The sequence below is a fragment of the Mastigoproctus giganteus genome, chromosome 3 (assembly GCF_048544385.1).
Source record: "Mastigoproctus giganteus isolate SK-2022 chromosome 3, ASM4854438v1, whole genome shotgun sequence".
Classification (NCBI taxonomy): Eukaryota; Metazoa; Arthropoda; class Arachnida; order Uropygi; family Thelyphonidae; genus Mastigoproctus; species Mastigoproctus giganteus.
Window position 1 is genome coordinate 19,987,910 of NC_143577.1, and position 17,606 is coordinate 20,005,515.

Genomic DNA, 17,606 nt, shown 5'->3' on the forward strand with positions numbered 1-17,606 from the left:
AGGCACTGCCCAGATGCAAGTAACAATTCCCTGAAGCTTGCTTTCCTGGCAGCTTTTCTCTAGACAGCATTGCACAATTGCTGTAGAACTGTTTTGTTGTTGTTGTTATTTGGTTTTTAGGAGCATTAGCAACTAAGGCCATATTGTTCGGGGATATGGGGTGGTCATTCCCTGACCTTTCCGCATCCTCCGTATTTGGTGGTCACGGGCTTGAACCCCAGTCTACTCAAAAAGTGTGTGCTACGCACTGCTGCTCCTGGCTACGGAGGCACCTACAACTGTTTTGTAGCACTCTTGGTTCAGTGTTTGGCCATGTGGAGCACATAATGAACAATTCCCAGTCAGGAAAAAAAATGATAAGCATGGCCTTCACATTTGATTGAGACTATTCCTTTTTTGGGCCATGGAGAGAGACAGCATCATCCACTGAGAGGATTGGGCCTTTTTTCCAGGCCATAGCCATACCCAAAATTTGTCACCAATAATGATAAAAGATAGTGTGGACCAGCAGCAGCACACTAACAAAGGTTCTAACATGCTAGAACTTGCTGCTCTCTATGATCATCGCTGAGGATGCAAGACACAAATTTGGCTGAAACATATCTGCAATAAGGCCTCTAAGGTTGGGATTATTCATACCACAAATTTAAACAGATACGCCAACCATTTAAAACTGATTTAAAATAAAATAAAATAAAATGATACAAAAGACTGTAAAATAATATTTACAAAAATTTGATTATTTATAAAAAAACTAGTTTACAACAAAAATAAAATAAAATAAAATAAGTAAATAAGTTAAAATGCATTAAAATATAAATTTAAAAGCGATAAAAACACTATTGAAGCTTTCGGAGGTGTCTGCCTCCTTCCTCAGCAATAATGAAACTTAAGTGACACATCCTTAAATACCAGGTTCAAACACATCACATTACCAAATCTTGTATTAAAACTGAATGATGGATCCACATCAGTTCAGTATAAGATAGTTCACTGTATGTGTCAATTTGGTGTACGATATTGTACTGTATTTGATAATTTGGTGCTTGTTTGTTTGTTTGTTTTAGAGTTTTATGGCACATTAGCATCTAAGGCTATAATGGGCCATGTCAAACAACTTGGTGCAAGACAATTAATGGCTACAACAATTTTGTGAATATGATGACGTTGGGAATCTATGCCAGAATTCAGCATATGGCAAAGCCCGACTGAAAATGCAAACTTTTAAAATGCTGTGCTCTAAATGGTTAATTTAGTGATCATAGTACAGTTCATATTTTTTTGATAGATTGCATTAATCACCTTCATTTTCAGGTGCATTAGCACATTTTTCAGCTCCAAGACACTGAGTTATTGAACTAATTGTCAATAAAATATTAAAATAGCTATATGGTCGTAGTCACGCAGTTATTTTATTTTTTAATTTAGCTAGAGATTTTCTAGGTTACTATTGATCATACGTAGAACCTTTGTATTGTTCAAATCTTTCTGCCACTGTTATAGTTATACAGTGAGTGGTAGGAGAATTCAAATTTTTTAACTGTGGAGGTAGCTCTAAAGTATGAATAACTTAGGTTGACGTTAGTTTGATAATTTTATTATATATTATAATTAACTTATAACTTTCAAGTGTAACAGTACAGCCTAATACATATAATGCACACCTGATAGCATCGTAATACTACTGCTGCTTAACTGGTGTATCGATAAAAACATTCAAATGTTAAATATATATAATTAATAACATAAACTTCATAATATAAATTTTTAGTAGTTTACACCAACCTTGCATTGAAATAATAAAACAAAAAACAAAATTAGTAGTTTAATAACTGGTATTACTAATTTACAATAAATATATAAAAAACAAAAAGAATACCATAAAATACAATAAAATATACAGAATTAAAAGCGCTAAAATCTGAAGCTTTTGAAGGCTCTGCCTTCTTTCTCAACAGTACGCTTTATTTTTGCAGTGCAATCTTAAATACCTGCAGGTTCACAGCACACGATCCAATAACACGTGCATTGTTCTCATGTGTAACGGAACCGGAAGTGGCTCGGGAGCACGTCAGGTGAAATCGTTCATCCCCTCCAAGAATCACTGTTTCAAAGAGGGGATGAATCCGCATATCCCTATCTCTATTAATGTTGCTCCAAATAGAACTAATCCACAAGCTCTCGAGCCACTTGCGATCCCAAAACTGCAGGCTCGAGAGCTTGTGGATTAGTTCTATTGGGAGCAAATTAATAGAGATAGGGGTATGCGGGTTCATCCCCTCTTTGAAACAGTGATCCTTGGAGGGGATGAACGATTTCACCCGACACACTCCCGAGCCACTTCAGTTATGTATGAGAATGCACGTGTTATTGAATCACATGACATGTGCCATGAACCTGCAGGTATTTAAGATTGCACTGCAAAAATGAAGCGTACTGTTGAGAAAGAAGGCCTTTGAAAGCTTCAGATTTTAGTGCTTTTAATTCTGTATATTTTATTGTATTTTATGGTATTCTTTTTCTTTTTATATACTTATTGTAAATAGTAATTTATTGTAAATTAGTAATACCAGTTATTAAACTATTAATTTTGTTTTTTGTTTTATTATTTCAATGCAGGGTTGGCGTAAATTACTAAAAATTTATATTATGAATATGGCCAACCCCAGAGGCCTATTTCAAGAATATAAACTTCATCGCATAACCAGTTCATATTGTTATTACTGCATTAGATATATTTGTTTAGTGTAGTATTTTTAATTATACTAAATTTGAAAGAAAATCATGCCTCAGACCAGAGCAGCAAAGCAAAGGGCTCAAGCTAGGGGAAGTGCGTGGCTGAGGAGAGAACTAAGTGGGACAGCTGTCCTCCAAATCACAGCTTTACAAAATGTATGGCTTCTTTGATGTTTACAGAGCTAACAGGAATAAGACATGATATTACCAAGGGGATGTCTTTGTGTGTGGATATTAGGTGCCAACTCAGTGTTGTTAAGGGATTTTAAGAGAACTTGAAGAACAGGGTGGATGCACTCAAAAGAATTAAACTGGAGGTCCATCAAGCTCTCAGCTGCATACATCAATGCTAGAGCTTGCACTTGATCATCAAGCAACACAGTGGTAACCCCCAAGGCAGAATGTGCTGGTCCCACAGAGCTAGTGGTCGTTAGTGGCTCTATTGTCAAGGAAACAGGAAATATATATTGTGCATAGAGGATAGGTGGAATAGGACCAGGGTATGTCTGCCAGGGATAAATACTGATGAAGCTGTAAAGCAGGTATCATCTTTTAAAGGTACAAAACATGATATTGTTGTACACGTTGGCACTAACAACATTAAGAGTAGGAGACCTGCAGACTTACTTAACAAGTACAGGGCAATGTTGAAAAAAAGTTGCAAGTTAGGGTTAAAATTTGAAAGTGTCTGCAATTCTGCTCAGACATGATAGGAGGGAGTATATAATAAGGACCTTGTGAATCAATTCTGTCTTGGAGCAAGGCTGATGCGGTAGAATTTTTCTTAGTGTGGTCTGTGCTTGTTGACAGGAGAGACTCTTTCTACAGGGATGGGATACTTAAATAAAAAGGGTGCAAAAATATTTGCTGTTGCTTTCGAGGCAGTATTAAGTGGGTCGGAAAACTACTAGTTTGGGGATACAGACTAACAGATTAATAAAAATAGCTGCAGGCAGAGGTGAAAGTGATTCTTGCACTGCTTCTATTGGAACAGGCAGCAGAGTTGAAAGCAAGGTGCTGGGGATTTCAAGGACTGCTGGGAGTCATCATGAAACAAGTAAATATTGGGCTGTGTTGGGGTAAATAAGAGTAAGGAAAGGTGCATGTACATTTGCATGTACACCAATCCTAGGAATATAGTAAATAAATTTGATGAATTTGAAGAGCTGGTCAAGACATCAAATGCAGATAATGTAAGGATTTCAGAGATGTGGTGTCATTCAGATATAAGGGATGCAAAATTTGAATATGGGCAGTACAATGTATCCAGAAAGGACAAACAAGATAGGAAGTGAGAAAGGGTTATGGTCTGAGTTAAGAAGCACATAAAATCAAAAACAGTGCATCCAGTTGACATGAGTGGCCAGTGCAACGTTGAGTCAGTTTGGTGTGACACAGGCACTGGGAAAGCAAAATTGAGAGCAGGAGTGTGTTATTAGCCTAATGACTCTTATGACTACAATGAACAGCTGTACAGAAACATAGAGTGGTCCAATAATTCAGAATTTCTTATAATGAGGGATTTTAACTTTTCATAAATTGACTGGAATTTGTGGGTCAGTCACTCAGAGACTAGCAAGATTTTTTGGATTTATTGGATGACTTTTCTACAGAAGCAAGTTAGACAGGCAAAAAGAGAGAGAACTAATTATGAGTGTGATTATTCATGCATTAAGAATCTGTAGATAAAAGAACCACTAGGTGGCAGTGACCACAGTGTATTGATTTTGGATTTACTTAAAGATGTAACCACCATCAAGGGTAAAGGGAGGGGTTTTTGCTTTCGTAATGGTTTCTACAGAGGTCTCAGACAGTTTTAAATTGTGTGCAGTGGGACCAACTAATGGTGTTACTAACAGCAAATTCTAAATGGGAAGATTCCAAGGAAGTAATCATAGAAGCTATTAGGCTTTTCATGGCAACTAAGAAATATTCTTCAAGATATAGGCCTAAATGGATGTTAGATGAATCAACGAAACTTGCGGCAGAGAAGAAAAATGCATGGGATGCATATAAATTATTAGGCAACACGGAGGCCAATGGCAGATATAAATCAGTCTGTAATCAAGTCACAAAGGAGGTCAGGCAAGTGAAGGCAGATTACAAGAATTCTGTGGAGAAGGATGCAAGGAAAAAAAGCAAAGACTTTATTATTTATGTAAACACTAGAAGGAAGGGGATGAATCAAATTGTCCCACTCGATATTGATGGTTTGACTGCTGATGATCCTGATCCGGTTGCTACAAACTGAATGAGTATTGTGCATCTACATTCACACGATGAATTGTTTAGGGAAGGGGATGCCGAAAGTTTATCATATATTAACAGGGAGCTGAATGACTTTGGAAGAGAAATTATCAAAGTTAAACATAAGAAAGGCACTTGAGGTGGATGGGATCTATCCAATTATATTATGGGAAGCAACAAAGAAGTAAGCAAAGGAAGCATGCGAAGATGTAAACCTAGCCAAAATTTTGAGATCATCCTTGGATCCAAGGGAGATCCCCATGAACTGGAGATGTGTGAATGAACAGCCTTCGAATGTCACCTATTGATCCCCAGTTCACAAAAGGGATCAAAGGGTGACATGAGTAATTACAGAGATGTTAGTTTAACTTCTGTTCCAGGGAAAATAATGAACTCAGATGTAAAAGAAAAAATGGGAAAATCTTGTTTGACTAATTTGATTGGATATTACTATGTGGTCACAAAGGAAATGGATGCAAAAAATAATTCTGATACCATATATTTGGATTTCAGGCAAGCTTTTGATATGTTTCACATAAAAGAATGCTGTACAAGTTGGAGCAGTGTGGTAAGTTGCTGCCACGGATAAAGGGATGATTGAGTGGGAAAAGACAGAGAGTGGTAATCAACGTACATTGCTCTTTGCTGATTAATGTTATTAGTGGAGTCCCTCAGAGTTCAGTGTTGGGCCCATTTTTGTTTTCTATATTTATCAGTATATCAATAAAGGCATAGCAGGCTTAATATCCAAGTTTGCAGATGATACAAAGATTGGCAGTGTGGTTAATGACAGTATGCTACTGCAACAGGATCTAGAAAAGATAGGTAGATGGGTTGAGAAATGGCAATTGAAGTTTAGCATTAGCATTAGTAGAGGCATTTGATGCAAGAAAGCAAGCTTATGCAGCATCAGCCAAAAAAAAAAAAAAAAACCCACTTCCACTTCACCCCTCTGTTCGTTCAAAATACCTGTCCAGCTGAGCCTTAAACTTAATTAGGCTATCAACCTCCACCACAAGGGATGGAAGTCTGTTCCACCAACCAACCACCTGCTGGCTAAAGGCAAATTTCCGCACGTCTATCCTACATCTGTCTTTCCTCAATTTGAATTTATGCCCTCTCAGGTGATTTTTCTGAGCTAGAGGAAGAATCCCATCAGCATTGAGCATGCTTAAACCATTCAAGGCTTTATACACCTCTATCAGATCACCTCGCTGGTGCCTAGTCTCCAGACACTGTAATTTGCAAAACTTAAGCCTTTCTTCGTAAGAGCACCCCTTTGTTCCATTCACTAATCTTGTTGCCCTTCTCTGTACTCGTTCCAGCAGCTCTACATCCTTCTTGAAATGAGGCCTCCAGACCTGTATACAGTATTCTAGGTGTGGCCTGACCATCGCCTTATACAATGGAATAATCACCTCCTAATCCCTGCTAGAAAAATTCCTGTATATACTCTTGCAGCCCGTCTGCACTGCTCAGAGAACTTCATATCTGCCTGCACAACCACCCCCAAGTCCCTTTCATTCTCTACCACTGTCAGTGTAGTACCACAGAGTTGATACGTTGCTCTGGGGTTGCTGTTTCCCATGTGTAGTACTTTACATTTGTCAATGTTAAACTTCATTTGCCACCTCTCAGCCCATCTGCTCAACCTTTCCAGATCCTATTGCAGCAGCATAGTGTCAGTAGTGTCCTTGACAACCCTGCCAACCTTTGTATCGTCTGCAAACTTGGACATTAAGCCCGATATACCATCATCAATATCATTTATAAATACAGAAAACAATAATGGACCCAACACTGAGCCCTGAGGGACTCCACTAATAACATCAGTCCACGATGAGCAGTGTCCATTGATTACCACTCTCTGTCTTCTCCCCCTCAACCACCCCTTTATCCATAGCAGCAATTTGCCTCCAATGTCACACTGCTCCAATTTGTGTAGCAGTCTTCCATGTGCAACAGTATCAAAAGCCTTTCTAAGATCCAAGTATATAATATCAAAGTTATTCCCTGTATCCAGTTCTTTTGTGACTGCATCATAGTATCCAATCAAGTTGGTCAGGCAAGACTTCCCCTTAACAAAACCATGCTGTGTCTGAGCTATAACTGAAGTCTTGTCTAAATGATCCTGCAGTGCTTCTTTAACCAGTGCCTCCATTAATTTTCCTGAAACAGAAGTTAAGCTCACAGGTCTATAATTACTTGTGTCAGCCTTTGATCCTCCTTTGTGAATTGGGGTCACATTTGCACATTTCCAGTCTATGGGTACCTCCCCTGAGTCCAAGGAAGCTCTCATAATTATGGCTAAGGGTTTGCTTACTTCCTTTGCTGGCTTCTTTAATATAACTGGATAGATCCCATCCACCCCGTGTGCCTTTCTTGTGTTTATCTTCAACAGTTTCTCCTCCACTTTACTCCCAGTTATTTCAAGATTCTGTAGCTTACTGCTAGAGTTGAATACACCTCTGGCATTCCCCTCGCTGAATAACTCCTCATGTGTGAATGTCGATGCAAAATATTCATTTAGTTTGTTAGCTACCTGAGCAGGATCATCAACAGTTGACCCATCAATATCAAGTGGACCAATCTGATTCATCCCTTTCCTTCTAGAGTTTACATAAGTAAAGAACTCTTTGCTGTTTTTCTTTGCATCCCTTGCCAAGGATTTCTCGTAATCTGCCTTCGCCTGCCTAACCTCCTTTGTAACTTGGTTGCATATCAACTTTTATCTATCATAGGCTTCTGTGTCATGTGTTAATTTGTAAGTATCCCATGCATTTTTCTTCTCTGCCATATGCCTCATTAGTTCATCTGACATCCATTTTGGCCTAAACCTTGAACAATATTTCTTAGTTGGTATGTAAAGCCTAGTAGCTTCCAAGATAAGTTCTTTGAATGCTTCCCATTTTGAATTTGCTGTTGGTAACATCATCAGTTGGTTCCACTGTATAGAATTTAAATACTGTCTCAGTCCATCGTAGTCGCCTTTACGGAAGCAATAACCCTTCCCTTTACCCCTAATGGTAGTTACCTCTTTGAGTAAATCCCACTTCAGCACACTGTGATCACTGCCACCTAGTGGTTCATTTATCTGCAGATTCTTAATGCATGAAGAATCACTGCTGATAATCAAATCAAGAGTATTACTCCCTCTAGTTGCCTCCCGAACATGCTGATGTAGAAAACAATCATCCAATAAATCCACAAAAAGCCCTGCTAGTGTGTGAGTAACCAGCCCCCAAATTCCAGTCAATATCTGGGAAATTAAAATCTCCCATTATAAGACTCTCTGATTTACTGGCCCACTCTATTTCCCTGTACAGTTCCTTATTATACTCATCAGAGTCATTAGGCCTATAGCACACTCCTACTCTCAATTTTGATCTCCCAATGTTTATGTCACACCAAACTGACTCAACACTGCACTGTACAGCAATGTCGACTGGCTTCGCTTCCTTGGTTTTTATGTGTTTCTTAACTAATAGCATAACCCCTCCCCCCTTCCTATCCTGTCTATCCTTTCTGTAGACGTTGTACTCCCCAAATTGCAGTTCTGCATCCCTTATATCTGTGTGACACCACGTCTCTGATATCCCAACAATATCTGCCTTCGATGTTTTGAGCAATACCTCAAATTCATCAAATTTATTTACTAAACTCCTAGCATTGGTGTACACGCAAGTATACCTGCACCTGTTTCTATTCTTAGCTACCCTAACACAACCCATGTGTTTACTTGTACCGCAATGGCTCCCAGCAGTCTCTGAAATACCATGCATCTTGTTTTTCAGGCTTCTGCTCATTCTAATAGAAGCAGTGCAAGAATCTCTTTCACCTCTGCCAGTGGCTACTGTCAATCTATTGGTCTTTGTCTCCCCCCAAGCTAGCAGTTTTCCGACCCACCTAACACTGCCTCGATAGCATCAGCAAATATTCTTGCACCCTTTCTATTTAAGTGTATCCCATCACTGTAGAAGCAATCTCTCCTGTTAACAAGTACAGTCCAGGCTGAAAAAAATTCTACCCCTTGAGCCTTGCACAATCTTTCCAGGGCCAAATTGATCGACAAGGCTCTCATCATATACTCCCTCCTATCGTGTCTGGGCAGAATTGGAGACACTTTCAAATTCAACCCTAATTCTCGGCTTTTGTTCAACAGTGACCTGTACTTGTTAAGTAATTCTGCCGGTCTCCTACTCTTAATATTATTAGTGCCAACCTGTACAATTATATCACCTTTTGTGCCCTTAAAAGATGATATTCGCTCTACAACGTCATCAACCTTTGCCCCTGGCAGACATACCCTGGTCCTGTTCCACCTATCTTTTTTACAAAGCATGTTCCCCGTTTCCCTGACAATAGAGTCACCAACAACTACTAGTTCCTTCGGGACCAGCGCATTCTGCCTTGGGGGTTGTCTCTGTGTCACGCGATGCCCAAGTGCAAGCTCTGGTGTTGATGTGGGCAGCTGAGAGCTTGATGGGCCCCTCAATTTAGTTTCTTCGAGGGCATCCACCCTGTCCTTCAAGCTCTCATATAGGCCCACAAGAACGCCGAGTTGTTGCCTGATATCGATACACTCCTTGCATCGCGCACACACAAAGACATCCCCCTTGGCAGTATCATGTCCCGTACCCGATTGCTCTGCAAACATCAAGCAAACAGTGCATTTTATAAGGCTGTGAGTCAGAGGACAACTGCCCCCCTCAGTTCTGCTCTGAGCCACAGCACTTCCATTAGCTTGAGCCTTTTGCTTTGCTGCTCTGGTCTGAGTCATGATTCTATTAATTTATTAATTAATTATGATTAATTATGTTATGTTATTAATTATGTTAAATATAATTAATTATATTACGTTTGTAATCTAAGTCGTTATATGTATTTATTTAAACGTACAATTTAACTGCTAACGAAGTTCAACTAACGCTATCTAGTACGGTATATAACTATCGTATCACAAAGGCGGGAAAGTTACGAACGGTAGCGGAGTTGAAACACGTGGAAACCCTTACCGATACTTTTATGCAATTACAAGGACGAGTAAAGAAAAAATACACCAAATTAATCAAAATCACAAAATAATGTTATACTACTAAATTTAAATCAAAAGTTTTAGAAAAACAATAATTTCAAATCAATAAATAAGAAAAATCCACTTAGCGGCTTTGAACACGACCGTCTCCTAGTAGCCTCGTCAGCAAACACAAAGTACTGCATATGGTAGCAGTAACGTCAGAGTAATGTACTAACTGTGTAGTACTACACTCAGGGTAGTGCAAAATGAAAAAGACCTGGGGGTAACTGCAGTCAGATATGAAGTTCTCTGAGAAATGTAGACAGGCTGCCAGGAGGGTTTATTCGGTTTTGTCAATGATATACAGGAATTTTGCTAGCAGGGATGAGGTGATTATCCCATTATATAAGACAATGTTTAGGCGATATCTGGATTACTGGCTGACAGGCCTGGAGGCCTCATTTTAGGAAGGATGCGGAGCTGCTGAAACGAGTACAGAGAAGGGCAATGAGATTGGTGAGTGAACAAAGGGGTGCTCTTACCAAGAAAAGCTTCAATTCTGCAAACTAAAGCATCTGGAGACTAGGTACCTGTGAGGCGATCTGATTGAGATGTTTAAGGCTTTGAATGGATTGAGATCATTGAGATCAAGGTGAATACTGATGGGATTCTTCCTCTTGCTCAGACCACACACGAGGGGGCACACATTCAAACTGAGGAAGGACATATGCAGAATAGATGTGTGGAAGTTGATAGCTTAAATAAATTCAGAGAAGAACTGAACAAACTATTGGGGTGAATGAATATAAATAGTGAAATAGGAGGGCGTGCGTGTGTGTGTGGGTTTTTTTTCCTTTCTTTTTTTTCTTTTTTGCTGATGCTGTATAAGCTTGCTTTCTTGCATCATTTGCCACTGCTAATGCTACTACAATAAACCCTCATTAATCTGGATTAATTGGGGGGGGGGGGGGTCATCCGGATCAGTGGAGCAAAAGATAGCATGCTTTATTTGTTTGGAATAAATAATAATTTATTCCAAACGTTTACTTGTAGAAACTGCATGTACAGCTTTATTTACTACCCTAACATAGATATCAGTGTTAGTCATAGTGCATGGAAGTCTAGGCCCTTGCTGCTGGCCAGCTGACCTTTCTGACCTTTGAATTTCAGTCAATTACCAATCATGTCAACTCATTCTAGTAATTAACAACTCTCTGACGAAAAGAAAACTTTCTACAAACCAGTCCATAACTCTTTGACTCTTCTTAATTAGCAAACAGCTGGGATAATTAAGGCTTTACTGAGTCCATTCTTATATTATAGGGTCACATGAAGACTATCTGTCATTACAGATTATATAAACATGGCCATAACAATATTAAAAATATTCATGGTTATGGTATTTTTCAAACCATGCAGAAATTCCCAAGGTATATCAGCATACATCTCCAATAATTTAATCACAAATCTGTACTTTTCTGTATAGTACTTTAAAGATAATTTTTAATGGCAGGGATTATTTCACAATCACTCAGCTCATTGATATCAGGTCCAGTTTCAAGATACCATCCAAATTTGGTACAGTGTACCCAACTTTTTTTTATCAGAATAACCAGTTTGCATAATATGCTTGATTATCTCAGAACTGCCTTTTTATCTCACAAATCATCAATCTATTTAAATCTTTCATTAAGTTTAAACTAAATTAAACTTAAAAAACAAAATCAAATTCAAATGTTTAAAATCAAAACTGGTTAATAGGACATTTTCATTTAAACTATTATACAGTATGTATAATACTGTATAATAATTAACATTTGGTAAAGACTAAAAATGATTTAAAAATATTAACAAATACCTGTGGTTTGAGGCCATGTACCATTTGCCAAATCCTCTTCTTTACTTATATGGGGGCTTGCTGTTGGAGGAGGTGGGACAAAGTTGTCTAAAGGAAGACCAGGAACAAACACGCTTTCACAAGATGGCTCAAAATATGCTGAAAGCAACTCAAAGTTCCTCACTGAGAAGTTTAGCTTTTCATCAAAACTGTTGTTGAAAGGAGATTTAAGAACACAGGTGGCACCTACTCCAGAAGGCATACGAAGGGTACGCATTAAACTAAGTGAATTGGAATCCTCTGACCACCTATTTTAAATTAAAATAATTAGTATACTACTCTCAGAGATATATTTTTAAGAGTATATAGTCTTTTTAGGAGGTTTTCAGTGATAAGGTTTTTGGTTAACTGTAAAAACCCTGCCACTGAAAAACGTGTCATATCAGCTGATGTTGAAGAATTTATCGAGTTTTTATACTTTATGTTATAAAGTATGAAACCAGCTGATGATAGAGTTAATCAAAATGCCATGTCAAACTTTCTTCTTTTTTTTTTTTTTTTTTTTGTCTTTTTGCTAACCTTTCTTGAAGCCTATATAAATCATTACTTACAAATGTGGGGGGGATATATCATTCTGAGGAACTAGTCCTTATACTATATATAAATATACTGTAAAATGAACAATATACTGTAGTCCTGTACTTTTTCATTTTTAGTATGATAATAATTTATGACTCATTTAATCACACAGATACACTTATATACATAGATATATCATTTAACCACATACCTACATCACACAGATAACAGGCATGTTTTTATAAAAATATTTAATCAAATGCAATTCTGTCAAACTGCATTTGATATCTTGATAATCCCATCAGAATTAAAGGCTTCAACAATAACTATATTAACATACATATTAAAGAAGAAAAAATAATTAAAAGGGAAACACACTGTAGAGTGATTTTAATAGAGAACAATAGCTAACTGCAATAGAATGATAAAATACATTCAGCCATCAGTGCTGCAACAGTGGCATAACCAGGAGAAGAGGATTAAAACTTCCCTAAATGGACAGTTTTCATATATATTAGCAAGCTACATATCAGTGGAGTGTAAAAGTAGCAACTCAAGTAATGTGTGTCTAGTGAGTCACACAAGGAAGCCTTAATGCATACAGAATAGAAAATTTGTATTTATATAGTTTTTTAAAGATATTTATGCAAGAGCAAGTAGAAGCATTATTCAGTTAATGCATAGGTGTAATCCCTTAATGCAGCGATTTCCAAACTGGGAGGCGCGGACTAGAGCAAAAGGAGGTGCGTAAAGTTTAACAGAAATGTAATTTTCATAACATAACATATATAAATAAAAAAATATATACATATAAATAAACTTTCATAACATAACATTAAATTTTATAACCTATTTTTTAAAGCATTTACCGCCACCTATCTCACTCTAACTTCAATATAAACATGATAAACATTTCGAAAAAAAAAAATTACATTTTGCTGAAATAGATTGATGAATTATGATTGATATGATGTAATGTAATATATAAATTTAGTGCATACTATGTATGACATATATAGGTAGATTGCATAGTATAGCATTAGCTGCATGGTTGAAAATATGGTTTCAGCAGTGTGTGATTGTTTTTTTATTGTTTTTGGCGTGATTACTTACTGATAATAATTGTTAGTAATTTAGAAGTTGTAGTTCTAAATTACACACACAGATACACTTAATCTGTGTGTGTGTAATTTAGAACTACATCTGTAATAATAAGCATCTGTAGTTCTAAATTACTAACGTAATAATAAGCATCTGTAGTTCTAAATTACTAACGTAATTTAGAACTACAGATGCTTATTATTTCATGTAGTATTAATAATTATTGTATTAACATATTAAAAATAAGAAATTGCACAATTATAGATGCTTTACTTCAAGGGAGGCACTGGGAAAATTTTACAGGTCAAGGGAGGCGTGGGTTCAGAAAGTTTGAGAACCGCTGCCTTAATGTGAGGATATCATAATGAGTTGCCACATTGCTACACTACAAATAAGCAACACTCCCAAAACAAAAGAGCAATACTACTGATCAATAATGTGACACCATCTTCCAAATGACTGTTTTGGTGTTTAGTTGTATTCATTGGAGGGAAGGTATGAATCACCAGTGCAGAAATTATGAGAAATGGCAAAACTTTACTTACTCTCTGGAAAGACAGATGAAAACTTAATCAGTTAAGTAAAAACTCAAGCAGAATTAATCTTTAAAATCTTTTATAATTTTTAAGAAAGTATATGCAAATTCAGATTTTCTATTTCACATGTTGTTTTCAAAGACAGACATAAGGTTTATGCCAAAAATCAGAGTCAGAAAATGGTTGTCCACTATGTCCTTTTTTCAAGCATGGTGTTTGATCAGAAGTTTGATCTATCAAAATTCATAGATAGTTGCCTATCTATGAATTTTGATGAACCAAAAATGCAAAAAAAAAAAGAAACAAGTAACAAGAGAGAAAGCTGATTTGGCATACATTAATCTTTAAGCAGACTGGTGAATGACTGAAATAAAGAGGAAGGGTTTGTTTATATTGAATATTGAGAGAGTCAAACAAGTACATACAATACAAAGACTTTCTTTTGAATATAACCAAAACAGACAACAGCCTTCAAATAATTTGTGACATGGTACTAATGATTAGAAGAAATAAACAAAGGTGGCAGGCATTACCTTGATGTAGAAAAATGAAGAAATGCTATTCCAGGAAGACATATAACATTTTACACGGTTGCTTACCTTTATAAGTTAAGCCAATCAATGTAACATGGATTTTTTTTTAATACTTTTGCACATTTCTTAAAGATATTGTGCAGTAGGTATTTTTTTTTTTTTTTCTGTTTTATCTCCTTTTATTCCAAAACAAAATAATTGTAAAACTTGATATCATGAATGATTTCACATATAAACTGTAACATTAAGTTTTATATGAAAATATACCTTCACTCACCTGTCCCCTTTTAATTTGCTATTCATGCATCCAATGTAATGAAGGCAGAAACAGAATGTAATCTGTTAGTGCAAAAGGTTTCTTTTCAATTCCTGGTCTAAATTATCAGTTTTTCTCACGTGTCTTTTGACATCTCCAGTAACTGAGAGTTGAAATACATCTAGATTGTCAGGTGCCACACTGATGGAAACTTGCCATCCCACTAGTGAGTACTAACATAGTCAACTGGAAGGGGATGGCACCCAGTGCCGTACCTAGGTATGGGCAAACTGGGCAACTGCCCAGGGCATGGGAATATAGGGGCCCCGAATTCCAATGATATTTTATTTATTTATTATTATTATTATTTTTTTTAATATCAAAAAAAATGGTTGTTTCTTAATATAATACTTTCATTGTACAAAAAAAATTCAATATTTGCTTATTTATATTACAGTAAATTTATATTTTATAATCAGATGTTAAAAGAAATAGATTTTTGCCTACTTTTATTATATAAACCTAGTTTTAATGCAACACAAACCCACAATAATGCAGATACACATTTAAAATGCTATGGAAAGATTATCGGCCCTGGAAAGATTGTGCAGGGCTCAAGGGGTAGAATTTTTTTCAGCCTGGTCTGTACTTGTTAACAGGAGAGACTGCTTCTACAGGGATGGGATACACTTAAATAGAAAGGGTGCAAGAATGTTTGCTGATGCTATCGAGGCAATGTTAGGTGGGTCGGAAAACTGCTAGATTGGGGGGATACAAGGACTAATAGATTAACAGTAGCCACTGGCAGAGGTGAAAGTGATTCTTGCACTGCTTCTATTGGAATGAGCCGCAGCCTGGAAAATAAGATGCAGGATATTTCAGAGACTGCTGGGAATCATTGGGGTACAAGTAAACACATGGGTTGTGTTAGGGTAGCTAAGAAAAAGAACAGGTGCATGTATACTTGTGTGTACACCAATGCTAGGAGTTTAGTAAATAAATTTGATGAATTTGAGGTATTGCTCAAAACATCAAAGGCAGATATTGTGGGGATTTCAGAGACGTGGTGTCACACAGATATAAGAAATGCAGAACTGGAATTTGGGGAGTACAATGTCTACAGAAAGGATAGACAGGATAGGAAGGGAGGAGGGGTTATGCTATTAGTTAAAAAACACATAAAATCCAAGGAAGTGAAGCCAGTCGACATCGCTGGACAGTGCAGTGTCGAGTCAGTTTGGTGTGACATAAGCATTGGGAGATCAAAATTGAGAGTAGGAGTGTGCTATAGGCCTAATGACTCTGATGAGTATAATAAGAAACTGTTCGGAGAAATAGAGTGGGCCAGTAAATCAGAGAGTCTTATAATGGGGGATTTTAATTTCCCAGATATTGACTGGAATTTGGGGGCTGGTCACTCACACAGTAGCAAGGCTTTTGTGGATTTATTGGATGATTGTTTTCTACATCAGCATGTTCGGGAGGCAACTAGAGGGAGTAATACTCTTGATTTGATTATCAGTAGTGATTCTTCATGCATTAAGAATCTGCAGATAAATGAACCACTTGGTGGCAGTGATCACAGTGTGCTGAAGTGGGAGTTACTCAAAGAGGTAACTACCATTAGGGGTAAAGGGAAGGGGTATTGCTTTCGTAAAGGCGACTACAATGGACTGAGACAGTATTTAAATTCTATACAGTGGGATCAACTGATGATATTGCCAACAGCAAATTCAAAATGGGAAGCATTCAAAGAACTTATCGTGGAAGCTACTAGGCTTTACATACCAACTAAGAAATATTGTTCAAGGTTTAGGCCTAAATGGTTGTCAGATGAACTAATGAGGCATATGGCAGAGAAGAAAAATGCATGGGATACATACAAATTAACACGTGACACGGACGCCTATGATAGATACAAGTTGATCTGTAACCAAGTTACAAAGGAGGTTAGGCAGGCGAAGGCAGATTACGAGAGATCCTTGGCAAGGGATGCGAAGAAAAACAGCAAAGAGTTCTTTACTTATGTAAACTCTAGAAGGAAGGGGATGAATCAGATTGGTCCACTTGAGATCGATGGGTCAACTGTTGATGACCCTGCTCGGGTAGCTAACAAACTAAATGAATATTTTGCATCGACATTCACACATGAGGAGTTATTCAGCGAGGGGAATGCCAGAGGTGTATTCAACTCTAGCAGTAAGCTAGAGAATCTTGTAATAACTGAGAGCAAAGTGGAGGAGAAATTGTTGAAGATAAACACAAGAAAGGCACCTGGGGTGGATGGGATCTATCCAGTTATATTAAAGGAGGCAGCAAAGGAGGTAAGCAAACCCTTAGCCATAATTATGAGAGCTTCCTTGGACTCAGGGGAGGTACCCATTGACTGGAGATGTGCAAATGTGACCCCAATTCACAAAGGGGGATCAAAGGCTGACACAAGTAATTATAGACCTGTGAGTTTAACTTCTGTTCCCGGAAAATTAATGGAGGCACTGGTGAAAGAAGCACTGCAGGATCATCTAGACAAGACTTCAGTTATAGCTAGGACACAGCATGGTTTTGTTAAGGGGAAGTCTTGCCTGACCAATTTGATTGGATACTATGATGCAGTCACAGAAGAACTGGATGCAGGGAATAACTTTGATATTATATACTTGGATCTTAGAAAGGCTTTTGATACTGTTGCACATGGAAGACTGCTGCACAAATTGGAGCAGTGTGGCATTGGAGGCAAGTTGCTGCTATGGATAAAGGGGTGGTT

At 37.4% G+C, this 17,606-nt stretch overlaps 1 protein-coding gene across 1 annotated transcript in view; it reads right to left on the reverse strand.

Annotated features, from left to right (window-relative positions):
• The window catches only part of LOC150087777 (ATP-binding cassette sub-family A member 2-like), a 487,681-nt gene that overhangs the window by 121,584 nt on the left and 348,491 nt on the right, over positions 1–17,606 (reverse strand). Inside the window, exon 31 of the mRNA XM_090369199.1 lies at positions 11,859–12,145. Within this exon, the coding sequence (XP_090225325.1) occupies positions 11,859–12,145 (287 nt within the window). The remainder of the gene's footprint in view (positions 1–11,858; positions 12,146–17,606) is intronic.